This window comes from Varanus komodoensis, unplaced genomic scaffold (genome assembly GCF_004798865.1).
Source record: "Varanus komodoensis strain SLA01 unplaced genomic scaffold, ASM479886v1 scaffold155, whole genome shotgun sequence".
NCBI lineage: Eukaryota > Metazoa > Chordata > Lepidosauria > Squamata > Varanidae > Varanus > Varanus komodoensis.
Genome location: NW_025335455.1, coordinates 111,042 through 127,498, shown reverse-complemented (window position 1 = coordinate 127,498; position 16,457 = coordinate 111,042). Strand labels below are relative to the sequence as shown.

General features: G+C 49.2%; 1 protein-coding gene across 1 annotated transcript; it reads left to right on the top strand.

Moving 5' to 3' along the window:
* Window positions 1-3,763: 3,763 nt before the first annotated feature.
* On the top strand, window positions 3,764-15,726 carry LOC123021064 (zinc finger protein RFP-like). Its single transcript, XM_044425463.1, has 8 exons — window positions 3,764-4,177; window positions 6,009-6,104; window positions 8,452-8,682; window positions 9,406-9,428; window positions 10,671-10,786; window positions 11,648-11,674; window positions 12,996-13,022; window positions 14,269-15,726. Exons 1-8 carry the CDS (start codon window positions 3,764-3,766, stop codon window positions 14,874-14,876), a joined length of 1,542 nt encoding a protein of 513 aa, XP_044281398.1. The 3' UTR covers window positions 14,877-15,726.
* Window positions 15,727-16,457: the final 731 nt, after the last annotated feature.

Below are 16,457 nucleotides of genomic sequence, written 5' to 3'. Positions count from 1 at the left end.
CGTGTTCGGGCAACCTGGTGAGCAAGTGGTTGCCGCTGTGTGTTCAGAATGCTGGACTGGGTGGCTGATCCAACACGGCTTTTCTTGTGGGTTCTTGTGTCTACATGGATATCAATCCTAGCTGTGAATTTTAGGCACAAATGAATTGGGATGTGCAACATAGAACGCTTCTAGACAAGGCTTTTCATGTGTAATGGCCACACCTCCATGTAATGTTACAGGCAATGTCACCTTCTGGTCTTAATTGTCTCACATTTCCCCAACACATTTTCCATCTTTCTTACTGCAAGGAATCTATTTAGGAAGGAAAGAGCAGAATCGCAGCGCTGCAGCCTCTCTGAGGAAGATACTCTCTTCAAGGGAGAATGAGGCTCAGTGGGCGGATTGCTCCCGGAGAGGACAGGTAGTGTCTTGACAAGGCTGCTCCCTTCTCTGCCGCTTGCTGTGCATTTCCAGTCGGAAAGCCATTCCGAGTCCTGCCTCACAATTCCTTTTCTGGATCTATTGGCTGCAAGCCTTAACAAGCTGCAAGACAAGTCAAGCTTGGAAGTTTTCTAGTCTGCTTGTGAAACCGATGAGATCCTGCTATGAGATTGACTAGGTGAGAGACAAGGGCATTTTCAGGTGAAATTGAGGGGGCTCAGACCAACCCCTGGTGGTTTCCTTTGGAAGTAAGCTTGCTTGCAATCCTTCCACCCCGGGCCTCGGGCATTCTGTGTGGCATGGTGGCTAGTACTAGCCCGGAGGCTAAGAGGATCCTTGTTTTAATCCCCACTCTGCCATGAAGCTCACTGGGTGACTTTGGGCCGGTCACTTACTCTCAGCCTGACCTACCTCACAGGGTGGTGGTTGTGAGGGTAAAATGGAGTGGAGGAGGACTATGTATATAAGCCACCTTGGATTCTTTGCAAGAAGAACAAAGGTAGACTATAAATGTAATAATGTAAATCCAAATGCAATAATTCCTATAAAAAGTGTCATTTTAGTTTGTTTATTTTTCCAATGGATTTGTTTCAAAAATTGTGAATGCACCCAAAGCTGGGCTACAAAAATGGCACTGAGAAGCACCAGCTTGGCCATGGCAGGAGGAGGTGCACGTGGCAAAGAATGGGGGGGGGGGGACACAAGCCCCAGGGCCACTTGCGGCTGGAGCAGATGGAACAGGGAGAGACGCTCACACTCCAAAACAGTGTGAGTCCCCTGATCTGGTCCATCACAATTCCCTTGTAGCGGTGCAGCAAGGACTGGTGGCCCATAGACTTCGGCGTTACCTGTTTCCCTCTATATCTTGAACTACCCATGTAAACAGCGTTAAATGTAAAAGCCATAAAGCAGAGCCAGGGTGGTGGTGTGGCTGAAGGGTCGGACGGGGGCTCAGCTGCAGCTTGGCCATGACGCTCACTGTGAGACAGGCCGGTCAACCACTGGACTGGCTGTGCCCAACACGTGATGCCGTTGTGGTTTTAGATGCATGCCGGTTTTGTGGATCACCTGAAACCTGCACTCATTCCATGGGGTGGTTTATAAGCCACTCGGGTGGGTTTTACACCATCCCAGCTAGCCATGGCTGTAGTGGAGTTTAAGAAACTCACGGTCGTTTTATGCGTTGTCCGGTGCCAGACAACAATTAGAAGCACGGCCAAGCCAAATAACCAGAGAGCTGCTTGCTAGGAGTGGCAGAAAGGCAACTCCAGTCAAGGGGCTGGCTGGTGACTGACTTTCCCAAGTACCCCAAAGAGAGAAAAAAATACAGTATGACCCTACAATTTGGAAAGGATACTCTGCAGGCTGCCCATGCCTAATTGCTACATTATAGCACACTGCTAGTTACTCTTTTTTCTTTCTTTTTTCTGGTGAGGCGTAAGGAAAGCAGCCTTTGCAACAGAATCTTCAAGTTTTTGCAGTTGCCTTCACTTTCCAAGTGTAGGCAACACACTTCTTTAAAAAAGCCACGCTGCACCCAGTGCGAAATGGCACAAGGACCATCCCATGCCTGCCGGAATTTGAGGACCGAAGTGGGTGGGGGAGGTGCACAATCCCCGCTGCACCTGATCATCCGTCAGTAACAGGAATTTTCACCAGAGTGCATCATTAAAGCCGCCAAGGGGTTCGGTGTGTTGTGTGAACCCAGCCACTGACTTCCAGCCTAACCTGCTTCACGGGGCTGTTGGGGGGATGACGTTGGAAGGAAGAGGCTCATGTAAGCCACCTTGCGTTCCTGCATGAAAAAGGCAGGGTATAAATATAACGGTACTACGCATGGGCCGTTCACCAGCACATTTGTCATCAGACTAATTAGGACTATCCTTTTTTGTTTGGAAGGACGAGGGGAAAAGCCACCAGTATGCTTTGCAACAAGACACCCAGCTATCCATACATATTTGGGGGCATGTTCCACATAACTGATGATTGCACTGCCATTTTGCAGAAGGCCTCAAAATCCTCCTTTGTGCACACACAAGAACCATGTTCTTTCAGGGTTTCGATCCCTTCCTATGGTCTCTAGAAGTTCAAGCTCTCAATTCCAGCACACATGGATGCAGATGCAGAAGAAATTTCGGTGGGTCGAAGTCTTTCCCACCCCATCACAGTACCAGGCTTCAAGGGGCCCTGGGGAAGGTTCCCTGAGTGTGCTCCTTACTACATCTTAGCAGCTGGCAATGGCCAGGGGTATCCCCTTGGCTGTTCTTTGCATAATATTTTCACTCTGGGTGTGGGGACTCTGTGAGTACTGCTCAAGAGTGCAGCCCTTTGCTCGCTCTTTTCTCCAAAATCCTTAGGAGAATCAATGGGGAAATGGAGTGGAAGGTAGTTGGAGCTTCACCAGGCATTCACTTCTCTGGAAGGGGAAGGAAGAAGGGCAGAGAGGTGGTGGCAGCAACCTCTGGACTTCTGACAGCTGCCCACCTCTGCTGTCTGCACACAGCAAGCACCTTCATCAAAAACCCCCAGGTGTATTGGAAAGCTGCAATCCCCTCTGGCAGCGGATGTTATACATGTGCTGATGCCACATGCAGGGTGGCATCTGCAGCCCCAGGTACCCACCAGCAGCTTTCCAGCAGCCTGCCCAAAACGTGGTGCCCTCCAGGCCAGCGACTCCAACGTCAGGGATGTGCCAGTGGCCACACCGGCTTCTAACCTGAAGTTTAAGGAGGTGTCCAAAGTGCTGAACCCTGTCCCCCCAGTTTGCTCCATACCACGGATGGCTCCATCATTTCCAGATGGCATTCTGGATAGGCTGCCCCCTCAGCAGTGACTGCTGTTCGTGTGTGGTCATCGGAAGGTATGCAGGGTGGAATGATGGGAGTTGCCATCCAGCACACCTGGAGGGCACCAGGTTGGGAGAATGGGCTGTTGACCTGGGGCGAAGGAACAGGCGGGAGAACGAGGCAGTGGAGGTGGGTCCAGTGCCACCCGCTTCGCGAGGAAGGAACGGAGGGCTCAAGCACCGTCCGTGCTATCCCTGCAACTCTTCCCAGAACGGGGGGGTGGGGGTGCGGGTGTCCCAAAGGAGAGACGAGGGGAGATTGGGAGGCAGATCTACAGCCTGCAGCGCAGGCCAACTAAACGCCGCCACCTCCCCGAAATCACCAGGGGAGACTGGGCAAGGGGTGGGGGGGCAACCTCGACAGCTTTGCTCTGGTCTGCTTGCCCTGCTTGTTCTGGACTTTCCACTATTGCTGCCTCTCCTGTGACGACTGCTGAGGAAGTTCGAGGAAATGAAATCCCCGGAGAAATGAAACTAAGGCAGACGGCGGGCGCGATGGCAGCTGCGGATCCGCTGCGGGGGCTCTGCGAAGAACTGACCTGCTCCATCTGCCTGGACCACTTCAAGGCTCCGGTGATACTGGACTGCGGGCACAATTTCTGCCAGGCCTGCCTGGCCCAGTGCCCGCCGGCCCCCGACGCAGAGGCGATGTGCCCCCAGTGCAGGGCGCCGTTCCGGCCAGGGGGCGCCAAGCCGAACCGGCAGCTGGCGAACCTGGTCGAGCTGCTCAAGGAGCTGCAGGAGAGCAAGCGCGCGGCGGGCGGGGGCGGCGTGTGCGAGCGGCACCGGGAGCCCCTGAAGCTCTTCTGCAGGGACGACGCCGCCGCCATCTGCGTGGTGTGCGACCGCTCCAAGGAGCACCGCGAGCACGGCGTGATCCCCCTGGAGGAGGCTGTCCAGGAGTGCAAGGTAGGGGACGAGCCCCTTCCAAGTGGCGAGAAGTAGCTTTGGAGGGGTCCACGCAGGTGTCCACAGCTTTGCCCTCGGATGTGGTTACTGCAGCTTCTACCATGCATGGGCAGCGACCCCCCCCCACTGGCTGGGGATGATGAGATTTGTAGTATGACCTGTCTGGAGGGTGCTGGGTGGGGGAAGGTTGCTGACAGGTTTTCTCTTGGGTATGTATGTACTTTTTTATGTTTTTGCATACCCTTCAAGGGAAGAGAGGGTAGCAAAACTGAAACAGTGGAGGCTCTGGCTTGGGGTTAATATGGGGCCACCTGTAGAACATGGGAAGGTGCTTTATGATCAGCTAGCCTACTGGTTCTTCTAGTATGGTATCACCAACACAGAAGGACAGTGGCTCCTGAGGTTCCAGGTAATCCCAGCTACCAAAAAGCAGGTGTCACTCAAGGAGACTTTACAAGTATGTCTCTTTTTAACGATGCTGCCCCAGTAACAGATTTTTTGCCCATCCTTGAGTATTAAGCAAAAGGAAATTAGGGAATTATTTATACTGAATCTAATCTGGAATATTGTTATAAGATGAGGATTGGTTTGGATGACCTCCTGAGATATTTTCCAATCCCTTGATCCTTAGATTGTAACAAGGAGAATTGCTTAAGAGGTTAAAACTGGGATATCCCCTGTTCTGAGATGATGACTGGGTTCAGACAACTCAAGGGTTGAGTATGGGTTGTTGGTGAAACATGGTTTATCACTGAATTGCAGGCTATGGTATCCTCTGAGCTCAGCCATGTTAACAAACCATGGTTTGTTAACCACATGTGTTGCCCCAGCCATGGGCAGTAGGTTTTTCAAAATTCCCAGAAACTGATACACCATCTCCAGGTTTACTAAGAAGATAATTTATTATTGCAATAATATCTAATGCTAGCTAGACTTCCATTAGATTTAGCACCAATCCACTTACACCGCACAACAGGGACCACTGAAAGGTAGGATTCCAATCATCTGGGTTCAGACAGAGTCTGCAGAATCTCCTTCAAAGGTAGTCTGAACCAGAGCACAAAGAAAGTGGCTTGCTTTTATAGATTACAGGCTTATGGTTATTAATGCATGCGTAGAGCATTCTACACCATTACTGGAATAGTTTTGATACTCCTGTTTAAACAGATGCTAAAAATAATGGAGTACAATGAGCAAGTAAGGAATATTCCCATCTGGGTGGCCAAGGTTCCCTCTCCTTCTGACATGAAAGCAGGGGCTCATTACTGCCCTTGCCTGCAGAATCAATGGCTGATAAAGAAAATGTTAGATGTGCAGTGTGTGGGTTCCTCACACCATCTCCGTATCAGGACAGGAAATGCCTTTGCTTCCTGAAAGCTGACTGTGGACTGTGGCATGTGACTGTCCGGGTCAAGGGAACGCTGACCGACACTATTGTTTATTGTAAAGCGCTAGACTTTAATGCCAAGTGAGGCAAGCATTTTAAGGAGTGGGAGACCCAGGCCTGGCTTTTTAGGGTTCAGGCAGGCCACTATCACAAACAACCCAGGGAGAGAACTCATATAGCATTATAGAAATGCAGTAAACCTGCAATGTATCCTGCCAAGGGAGACCCCGCACATTTCTCCCTGCTTAAGAAATTGGGGGAAGCACAAGAATAGATTATTATTCACTGGAAAGGCTATGCAACAGAGCCGAGCCCCTCCGGATGTTTTGGTGTACAACTGCTACACGCCCTCGCCTTTGGCTGTAGTGTCTCGAGGTGGTGGGAGTTGTAGGACACAAGTGGCCCACCCTTTGCTAGAGCAAAATCTCCCTTCTGTTTCTGCAGGAAAAAATCCAGGCCCAGATGACGTCTCTGGAGAAAGAACGAGAAAACCTCAAGAATCAGAAACTGGCTGAGGAGCTGAGGAGCCAGGAAAGCCTGGTAGGCATCGATGGTCCCTGCTTATCTTTGTGGGTGACCTGGTGACTCCCCAAGGCAGCAGAAGTTCCTGCATGTGATGTGAATGTGTGTGTGCGCGCTCCCACATGGAGCAAGCTGGTCACCCTCCTGGGGGAAGCAGACTGAGAATTGGCCCAGTCTCCCCGGTGGCACATGGGTCTATTGGTCAGCCACGGTGAGCAAAACCGGGAACAGGAGCACTCCTAGCAGAGCCGAGTCACGCAAGCTATGGCAGCCAAAATGCCTTCTTCTGCACAGCTAAAAACATGCTGAAACCCTTTGTCCTCTTTTGCACTTGGGTACCCTGAAATCACCTTTGTCACCCCCTCTCTTTCATGGCCTCCAGGCCTCAGGAAATCCCCTGTGGCAGCTATGGGGAGCTTGAAGCCCACAGGCCAAATGCAGTACACCTGGCACCCTCCTCGATCTTCAGGATTCCCCACGTGGTCATGCCCACTTTCCACTCTCCATCAGTCCTTTGTAGGTTTTCCAGCTTTTGCTGGAAAAAGCACCCACCCGCCCCCAATTCTAGAAGGCTAATATCCCTTTCTGGAGGATTAGCTAAAATCCCTCTCTGGAGGAGTGAGAGCTTTAAGCCCCCAAGAAGTTCTCTGAAATGGGATTTGGGCCTCTGGTGAAAAAAGCTCAGCTCCCAGCCCGGGGCCATGGACTTCTTCCACCATCCTCAGCGGGAGAAGAGTTTGCTCGCTGTCGATTCTTTGTTAATCAGTGGCGTCTGGGAGCTTTCCTCCCATGCTATGGTCTGGAGGAAAATCATTCTCCCCCACACACCCCACTGATACTTGACATGTGGTGGGGAAGTTAAACCGCACTCTGCTCCCAGGGTCACAATCCCCAATAGGGAAGGGCCCACAGTGGCTGCTACTGCAGGTTTTAAGCATCCCCCATTCTGGCCAACTGCACATTTAACATCACGTGCAGTTTGATTCCAATTTGACACTTCTGTGTGATTTAGTCTGACAGAAGAGGAAACACTCTTGAGTAGAAACCCAGTGCTGATGAACATTTTGAAGAACTCCTCATGGGTAGAGACAGGGCTCCTGCGTCTACCCGACATAACAGGTAGCCAAGGAGGGTGTGAGAGTGTCTTGTCTTTCACTGCCCCAGCATCTGTAGCGTCCATATAGCCTGCAGTGCCTGATCCTGCCTAATCTTGGAAGCTAAGCAGGGTCAGGCCTGGTTGAAATCTGGATGGGTGATTTAAAATGTTGTAAACTGCCCAAGTTGCACTGGCCATCTCCCAAAGGACATCTTCATATCAGGAGTGTAGGCAGACAGGCTGGAGGTGGGGGCAGATGCAGCACGTTGGCAATAGAAAAAGAGCACCCTTGGCCACCTAGCAGTGATTAAGTTGCTCAAAAACACCACCAGAATCAATTCAAAATAAATTGGCATTAAATGCTCTGTGAATAAGGCAGAGAATGGAAGCCTCTTTTATGGAGGAAGAAAACTTTCTGGAAACTGGAGGACAGATTGTGACCCAGCTTTCATTCCTCCTCTACCTTGAAGTTAGACACAAGAACCAGAATTGTGGAAGATACAATATTGAATATGGGAATTAATGACAACAGAGATAGAAAATTTAAAAGGGTTAATAAAAGCAAATAAATATAATGAAATTTGGGAAGATTTTGTAAAAGCAATATTGATAGAAAGTAAAGGTTGTAAGCCTAATCAAGATTATATGAATTTTTGGAGGGGATATAGATATATTTGAAGTATATTATATATATTATTAATTGTTGTATGAATTAAAATGGAGGTATTCTTGGTCTCCTGGGTGGTGAGGGCACTGTATTATTTCCTTTTTTATTCATTAGTTGGGCTTTTGTGTGTTATATTATTAATATTGTGATGTTTGTATTTATGGCTTTTTTCTGTATTTAAAAAAAAATAAAAAGGAGGGGTAAAAAAAGAATTGTGGAAGATACAAACTGGCAGCAGGCTGCGGATGTGGTTGATGCTCTTCCAACTTGCATTGGCTGTGCAGAAATCCCAAAACCATTTGGAGAAAGAGAACCCCTACCAATGCTGAGCCCTCCCTGTGAGAAACGGCTGGAGAATTTCTCATCCCCAGAGAGCTGTGCTTGATTCTCCAGTTTCTCTGCCCACAAATAGGGTGGAGGATTTTGAGAAGCTGCTTGTGCACTGCTCTGTCTAAGAGCCTGCGAGAACCCCGAGTGTTAGACACCAAATCCAGCCATGATTCAGCCATGAGCATCTCCCTCCCTTCTTTCACCAATTCTTCTGTTTTACCTCTGCCCTGTCCAAACTAATTGCAGTCTCACACCACCTTCTCCATTCCCAGAAACTGTTAGGAGAGGAGAAGCAGAAGATCAACTCCGCCTTTGAACAAATGCATACGTTTCTTGAAGAAGAAAGAAGTCTGTGCCTGGCCCAGCTGAATGTTCTGGAGAAAACGGTGGAGAAGAGGCAGGAAGAAAATAGCACCCGGCTCGTGGAGAAGATTTCCCAGCTCGGTGACCTGATTGCAGAAATGGAGGGGAAGCTCCAGCAGTCAGCAAATGAATTTCTGCAGGTGAGACTTTATTTCTGCAGGTAAGGCTTCATCCTGCCCTTTTCCGGCAAGGAAATCAAGGTGGCTTGCATAATTCTCTTCCTTCTCCTCCTCACTGTTTCATCCTCACTCAGCCCTGTGAGGGAGGTTAAGCTGAGAGTCCGTGAATGGCCTGAGGCTGCCTAAAGAGCTTGAGCACCAAACAGAGACCAGAACCTGGTCTCCCAAGTCTTGGACCAGAACTCTAACCATTAAGCACCCTGGCTCACCAATAAGCTAATATTCATGTTGACTTGTCCAAGACCTTTCTCCGGGTCCATGGGAATGGAGAGGAAATTATCCCGGGGTGACTGTAGGATCCCTTTGGGACTGGAGCCAAAGGCAAGAGCACGTGCACTGTGTGTGGAAGGCCCCACGACTGATCCCCGACCTCTCCAGGAAGGGTGAGGAAGACGCCCTGCCTAAAAGCTTGGGCAGCTTTTGGTTCCTGGGAGTCAGTGCAGGGCTAAGAGCTCAGGGCTCTGCCTCCGTGGAAGGTGCTTCCTGCGTTCCCGTGGCCCTGGGTTTCCCCTGTCGTGGAAAGCGAAACGAACCCGTGCAAGGGCACATAACCCTCTTAGCCCCTTGCTGCTCCTGGCAGGAGGGCCTGCTGCGGCCTCCCCCATCGCCTCCAGTGGGTACACACCCTCTCTTGCTGTTGTGTGGACTCACTTTTGCCCCCCCCCCTTTTTTTTCCTCTTCTAGGATTTCAACAAAATCCTCAACAGGTATGTGGTTGATCTGTTTTCTATTTCATACACCAGCCTTCTCCAACCTGGTGCTTTCCAGATGAGCTGGACATTTATTACTATTACTATTAATTACATTTCTATACCGCCCATAGCTGAAGCTCTCTGGGTAATTCAAACATGTAAGTCACCCATCCAGATTTCAACCAGACTCAACCCTGCTTAGCTTCCAAGATCAGGCAGGATCAGGAACTTGAGGATATATGGAAGCCACATGACCAGTGGTCATTCTGGCTGGGAATGATGGGATTTGCTGTTCAACACACCTGGAAAGCAGCAGATTAGGGAAGGCTGATAGGCTGTGGGAAAGCTGCAACCCAATTTTCAAGCCATGTGCTTCTGCGGAATTGCAGATTGTAGATTCTCTTAGTTCCACACAGTTTAGAAGCAGTTTTCTTTGGGGGAACAATAGCAAAGATCCTGTTATTACATCTTTGGGGCTAGACATCTTTCAGATATTAATGACAAAACATGGACCTTTAATTTAATAAACCGGCCAGGCTTCTCTCCATGTCATCAAAATGAAATATCTTCTGTCATGCACAGTCTATTGAAATAGTCTTTGTGCTGGCTTCCCTTGACAATGGTCCATGCATTTGCAGCTTGTGCCAATAATGGCAGTGAGGTGATAGTATATTACTCCAGCTTTGAAAATTGTGCATTGGCTGCCAGGGAGCTACTGCACAAAGCCATATAGGACTTGGGTCCCAGTACCAACCAACCCAGGATTTAGGCTTGGCTGGGGAGGCTTTGCCGCTGGGGCCCTTGAGAAATGAGGTCCATGAGGCTACCACATGAGGCAGAGCCTTCCTGGCGATGGCACCCTGACTGTGGAACACCATCTGTTAGAGAATCAGTTGCCCTTCACACTGCTTCAGATGCCTGTTAAAGACGTGTTTATTTGTACAGGCTTTGCAGGTATAGGCAATTTTTTGTCTGTTTTCTGGCATTTTGGTGATAATTTAATGCATTTTGTGGGGTGTTTGTAATTTTAGAGTTACAATTTTAGCAGTGTCCATGTGTTGCATTATTTTTATATGGACCGATAGCTGCCCTTGGCTCCCCGTGAGGACCACTAGAACAGGGATCTGCCCCTGATGTGGCAATTGGGGGCCAGGGCCCCTGCACTGCGATCAAGGAAGGGCCGAGTTTCTCATATCAGGGCGGGCACTTTCAGGGTGGGCAATGTTCTTAGACTGCGCTGCCCCCGTTCCCTTCCAGGTCTCAGGAGGAACAAGCAGGCCAAGCACCAGACCCGTCCCCTCGGCTGGATGGCAGAGTCGCCCAGTGCTGCCAGATGAACCGCGCTTTAGAAAACTCTCTGGCAAAATGCAGAGGTATGGAAGACGGCCGTAAGAGGGGGACACATGCAGGGCTCGGAAGGCCGTCTGGTTGGTTGCAGAGCACGTCAATCGGCGGCTACAGGAGGCGGGGCAACAGCGACCCCTCTTACCCCAGGCTAGAAGCGAGGCGCGGCCGGATGCTCGCCCGTCAGGCGTGGGAGCTGCACGCGTGGCAGTTCTCTCGGGCGGCCTTTGCGGAGGTTGCTGCCAGCCGCTCTCCCGCCCGCTGCACGGTTCCTCGCGGGGCCGCCGCGTCCTCTGACCACGGACGGTCGCGGCAGCTCCCGCCCGCCCTGCGCATCTGCTCGCCCAGCCACCCAGCCGCGCGCTGCGCTCCCTCGCTCGGCTGGGCTGGGCTGGGCTGCCGGGCCGCCGCCTCCGCCCGCCGGCCGCTCACGCCGCGTGCGCCCCAGCCCAGCCCTGCGGAGCCCTGCAGCCGCCTCGCCCGAGCGGCAGGATGTGGCGGACGCGGCGTCCTCGCTGGCCTCGCCGGCCCTGACCTGGAGCAGCGCCTCCGGAGTTCGGCTGGGCCTCGTGCAAGAGCCCCCCCGCCCCCGCTTTGCCATTGCCTCGGATGGGGAATTCACCCCGCCCTGGGAGCGTGCAAAAGTGTGTCCCCTTCAGAGGGACAAGTCACCCCATGCAAGTGTGTCTGTGCATGTGGAAGGAGGGGGATTTTCAGCCAGGAATGAGCATTACTCTTTTCAATAAAATAAAATAATCGTGGGCAATCCAGTTATGGCTCGCCCACCATCTTGTCAGTCACATCCTCAGATGGGAACATGGACACACGAGGTCACATTGTCTGGCCACAATATTCTTGCTAAATTTGTCTTTTCTTTTGCCACTTAACAGATATCCTGGAACTCGTACTGAACACAGGTACTTTTCTCCAATGAATAGAAACGGATTAGTGTCTTGATAATGGGAGCTGGTGCTTGAAGCAGGGATGGGGCTTTCTTAATCCTGCAAGATCAAATCCACTTAGTGCAACCATTTTATATTGACAGTACTTTCATTTTGGTGCCAGGCAAAGATTGTCCTATTTCACAGGCATTTGGAAACCTGACTTTAATTAATTGGTTGTTTTGAGCTCTCGTGCACTACCAGCAGTTGAGTATTTTTAATTGTTACCAAGCATCATAATGTTTTATCTTGTATGTGTCAGAATCCCAGAATCTCAATTTGAGAAGAGGGAATAAAACTCGGGTTCATGGGAAAGACCAAGCATCCAGACCATCTGAGGCTTTATTGTATTTACCCCAATGCATGCTGCATTACCGGGCAGGCAGAGGTGAACTCTGCTGCCAAGCTTCAACACAACTTTTTATACACTCCCAGTCACATACAGGTACAGGGCAATTGATGACAGAATGCAGAGATTACAATAAGATTCTGAGGTCATCACATACAGAACAGATAAAGAAATGTCAGTCAATCACACTGTAACAATGAGATTACAATATTTCTAATTGCCTGTATTGATACTTCAGTAGCTTGAACCCATCTCCAGGTCCACTTGGACATGTAAATTCAAGCCACTGAAACTATGCATGAGCTCAAGACTCTTACCTACTCTAGACATTCTGAATTGGCCAGGGCACATGGAGCCTCTGGGCTAGGAAGAGACTTCCTTGAATTCCAACAATGACTATTTACAATGTATATTTGGGCTAAAATGGCCTGTCTGCTGTAGCCTACAGCTAAAGGTGAGAGAAAGGAGCAGGGGAGGGATGCCATTTTAAACAGTGGCAGCTTGGTTTTGAGAAGGAAGACAGGATTTGATCCCACAATGCAAAGACACACAGGAGTAATGCTTTTCAGACAGGATTTACCCAAATTTTCCCAACACATGCCGCTTAGAGAGCTCTGGTGGGTTATCCAGCGGCCTATAAATTTAAAAATAAATAAATAAGCCTAATTGGCAGACTTGCCTTCCTAAAGTGCATTGGCCTGCAGTGCTCAAACAGAGCATGCAGAAAAACCCAAGTTCGGTTGATGGGGTTTGTCGTACGTCCAGTTAAAAGGAAAAAACTGCAGGTGATGGGAGAGGATAATGGGTTAGATGGCAAAGAGCTTGATCTCATAGAAGGCATCTTGGGTAGGAGGTGGCATGGGTTTTTTAAAAAATAAAAATGACAAATTGAAATATGCAGGATGCTCCGAGCTCACTTTTGTCTCCTTTTCCTCCTTTACCCCACAGCATTTTGGGAGCAAGCATCACAGAAAGGTAAACGCTCACAGCGCAAAACTTAAAAGAGTTAAGAAACTTAATGGAGGACCAAAAGCAACTCCTTATCCAAATATCTACTCTGGTAAAACAGGCCCATTTTGTGGCAAGATCAGTCTTGTTTAAAGTAGAACTTATGCCAGGGGTGGACCAGACCCCTGGAGGTCCACAATTCCCATCAGCCCTAGCCAATGGTGAGGATTGATGGGAGCTGTAGATAAAAATAGCCAGAAGGCCAGAAGTTGCCCACCCCTGCCTGGCACTAAACTCAAACAGGAACGGGGCCCAAGGCAGCCAACCTGCTCCTCCCTGCTCCATTTTAGTCTCTTAACATCCCTGTACAGGAGGTTAGGCTGACAGCCAGTGGCTGGCCAAAGCCACCCAATGCATGAGCATCAAGGTTGCGTTAGAACTTGAACCTGGATCTCCCAAGGCCCAGCCTAACCACCTGGCCACACTGGCCTTGTAAACAAGCCACGGAGTTAGGAGCAGGCTGGAGGCTGGCAAAAGAAAGACACACAGTGCTCGGGTACTCCTACCTTTAGAGCTTTGGGGTGATGGAGGGAGGTCTCACCTCCTCTGGCAGCTTGCCAGGCATAGAGGAAAGCCTATACCAGCTATCCTGCACCAGCCCGCTCCCTGCTTGGCATGAAATTCTTTGCCACCCGTGGTTGGATGACTAATGCCTGTGCTAGCTGGAGGAACTGAACTGGTTCTGAGGATCCAAACCTGCCAGTTGTCCTTGGCAAGCTAGCATTCTCACCCCCACAGATCTGATGCAAGGAATTTAGTTGTAATGCACAACATGGTTTTCCACAGCTGGGGCCCTTCCAGATGTTGCAGGCTTCAATTCCCAGCAGCCCCAGCTAGCTTTCTGAGGGGACCCTGGCTGAGGAAGGGTGGAATAGTGAATGGACATACCGGATCAGTAGTCCAATTATTCTATTCATTTCAAAGATCTGGCTGGCTTTTGGGGCAACTTGTTACTGCTTTAATCAACAGCACGTTTGCGCACTGGGGTTGAGGAATAGGAGCAATTCGGATTAGGAAAATCTGTGCCCCGGTTCAATATGGTCCCACCCTGCCATAGTGCCTATAAATGAAAATCCGCCAATTCAGGCCCTTCTTCTGATCTTCTGTTGGACTTCCTGAGCCCCTTCCAATGAAGCCCGAGAGACGCCCCAGTTGCATCTGTTCCTGGCTGACCTCTCCCCTGATCCTGCCTCCTCTTTCTTTCCCTGTCCAGCCGTGGATGTGACCCTGGACCCCATCACGGCCCACCCTGATCTCATTCTCTCTGGCGACCTCAAGTGTGTGAAATGGGAAGGCATCGGGCTAGACCTGCCTGACAACCCGGAGAGATTCGATGAGACCTGCTCCGTGCTGGGCTGCGAAAGATTTTCTAGTGGGGAACACTGGTGGGAGGTGGAGGTCGATGGGCGGATATGGGAAACGTGGTGTTCGGGCAAAGCCACGGAGGTCATGTGGGCCGTAGGAGTTGCGCGGGAGTCTGTTGCAAGGAAGGGGAAAATCAATCATTATCCTAACGAAAATATTTGGGCCGTGGGGAAGGCCATGAGTAACTTGTTCTTGTCTTGTAAATTCTGGGCTTTTACTTCCCCTGGATGGACTCCCTTGACCCTGAGAAATGAGCTCAGAATGATACGGGTGTACCTGGACTATGAAAAGGGCCGTGTGGAATTCTTTGATGCCGATACGCAAGATGTGATTTTCACTTTTTCCACCTCTTTCATGGGAGAGAGCATCCGTCCCTATTTCTGGGTGAATCCGGGGGTCCGAATGAAATGCAGAGATATGAGGAGCACCCCAGCACCGTCACTTTGTCTGTCCTGAAAGTGGGGGGAACCCCAGAATGTTTCCGGAGCTGAATGGGAACAGGCAAAAGAGTGACAGAAGAGGGATGAGCAGCTGGCACCTCTTTGCTCGCTCGCCTTGGCTCAGAGGTCCCTACCAGCCTGTTCCCTGCCACTCCTGCAGGCCTTGGAAACGAGGTTCTTCACTCTGCCCCAGTGAGAGAGCCTGATGACCTGTGAGTATTCATTTATTGCAAGCTTTTCTAGACTGTCAGCAAAGCCACACGGCTCTCTGGACAATTAACAACAGTTTAAAATGCAATTAAAAGGCATAAAAATCCATATAACATCATAAAACAAATTGAATAAAATCAAACCATTAATTCCATCAGCATGAACACTGTGCTGCCCCCATAGAGTGGCCATATTGGACACATTTAATATTTACAAATTTACAAATAAATTAAAAATACTAAAATAAATAAAAATATATTTATTCATAAATAAAATACTAACTTAAAATTAGAATCAAAACTGTCAGCAATTTAAATGCTTCAAAAATTAAAAAAAGTCTTTGCCTAGCGCCTAAATGTGTACAATGTAAGTGCCTGGCACACAACTCCAGGGAGCCGATTCCAAAGATGGGGTACCATGACCGAAAAGGCCCCACTCCGAGTAGCCAACTTCCTAGAATCTTTTAAAAGCAGTGCCTGAAGCAAGATCTCTGATGAAAATCTTAGGGTCTGGGTAGGCTTGTGTGGGTGGAGCAATGTAACAGGAAGGTGCAATATAACAGGGACATTATATATAACAGCTTTAATTGTTGTAGCAGATAAATGTGAAATCAGGTCTATGCAATGAAAAAGACCCAATACATTAGAGAAAATGAATGAATTTTAAGAAGAGTGTTATTTTTTAAATAAAAATGCAATGTAGAGCAACATCGACTAAAGTATAAGGGTATGTGCCTTCTACATAATAGGATTACAACATTCAAAAGACTCTTCCATATAGCTGGAAGTTTGACCTGATCCTACCTAACTGCAGAACCTCAGCAGTGTTGGGCCTGGTTAGTTTTTAGATGGGAGACCTGAGTCCCATATGGAGCAGGGGGTTCGACCTGAGGTCCTTCTAGGCCCCTTCCAATTGTATGATTCTATTATTTTATCCTGTTAGCTACTTATAAAATTCTACATTTGCCTCTAAACATCAGCCTCCCAGTTAAAGGTCACTTTGTTCCCAGCTGTTTAGTACCTTGACCTGAAGACTTAGGAAGAAGAATCTATAGCTACATATCCCAAGCAGAGATGCACTCCCAGGACCTCAAGATCTAAAGTAATCAATTGCAGCTTCCAGGAAAGCTCAATATTGCTGCATTAATCCATGTGGAAACTGAAGGAAATGTTTAAAACAGCTCGGGGAGAATGAAGTTTGAGCTTCACCTGGAAAGCAAATAAACAACCATAGGGAAAGAAGGAAAAAGAAAAGGAAATGTGGGGAAACTAAATTTATTCAGAATTTATTGTTCGTGAGCCATAATCTAGCCCAATAACACATTAACTGGGGGGGGGGTCTAAATTTTCCATCACAAAGTAAACACTGATCGGGGTTGTGCAAGCAC

Coding starts and splice junctions, on each gene's coding strand:
- LOC123021064 (XM_044425463.1), top strand. CDS start 3,764: ATGGCAGCTGCGGATCCGCTGCGGGGGCTCTGCGAAGAACTGACCTGC. Junction 4,178..6,008: donor AGGCTGTCCAGGAGTGCAAG/GTAGGGGACGAG, acceptor CTGTTTCTGCAG/GAAAAAATCCAGGCCCAGAT. Junction 8,683..9,405: donor CAGCAAATGAATTTCTGCAG/GTGAGACTTTAT, acceptor TTCCTCTTCTAG/GATTTCAACAAAATCCTCAA.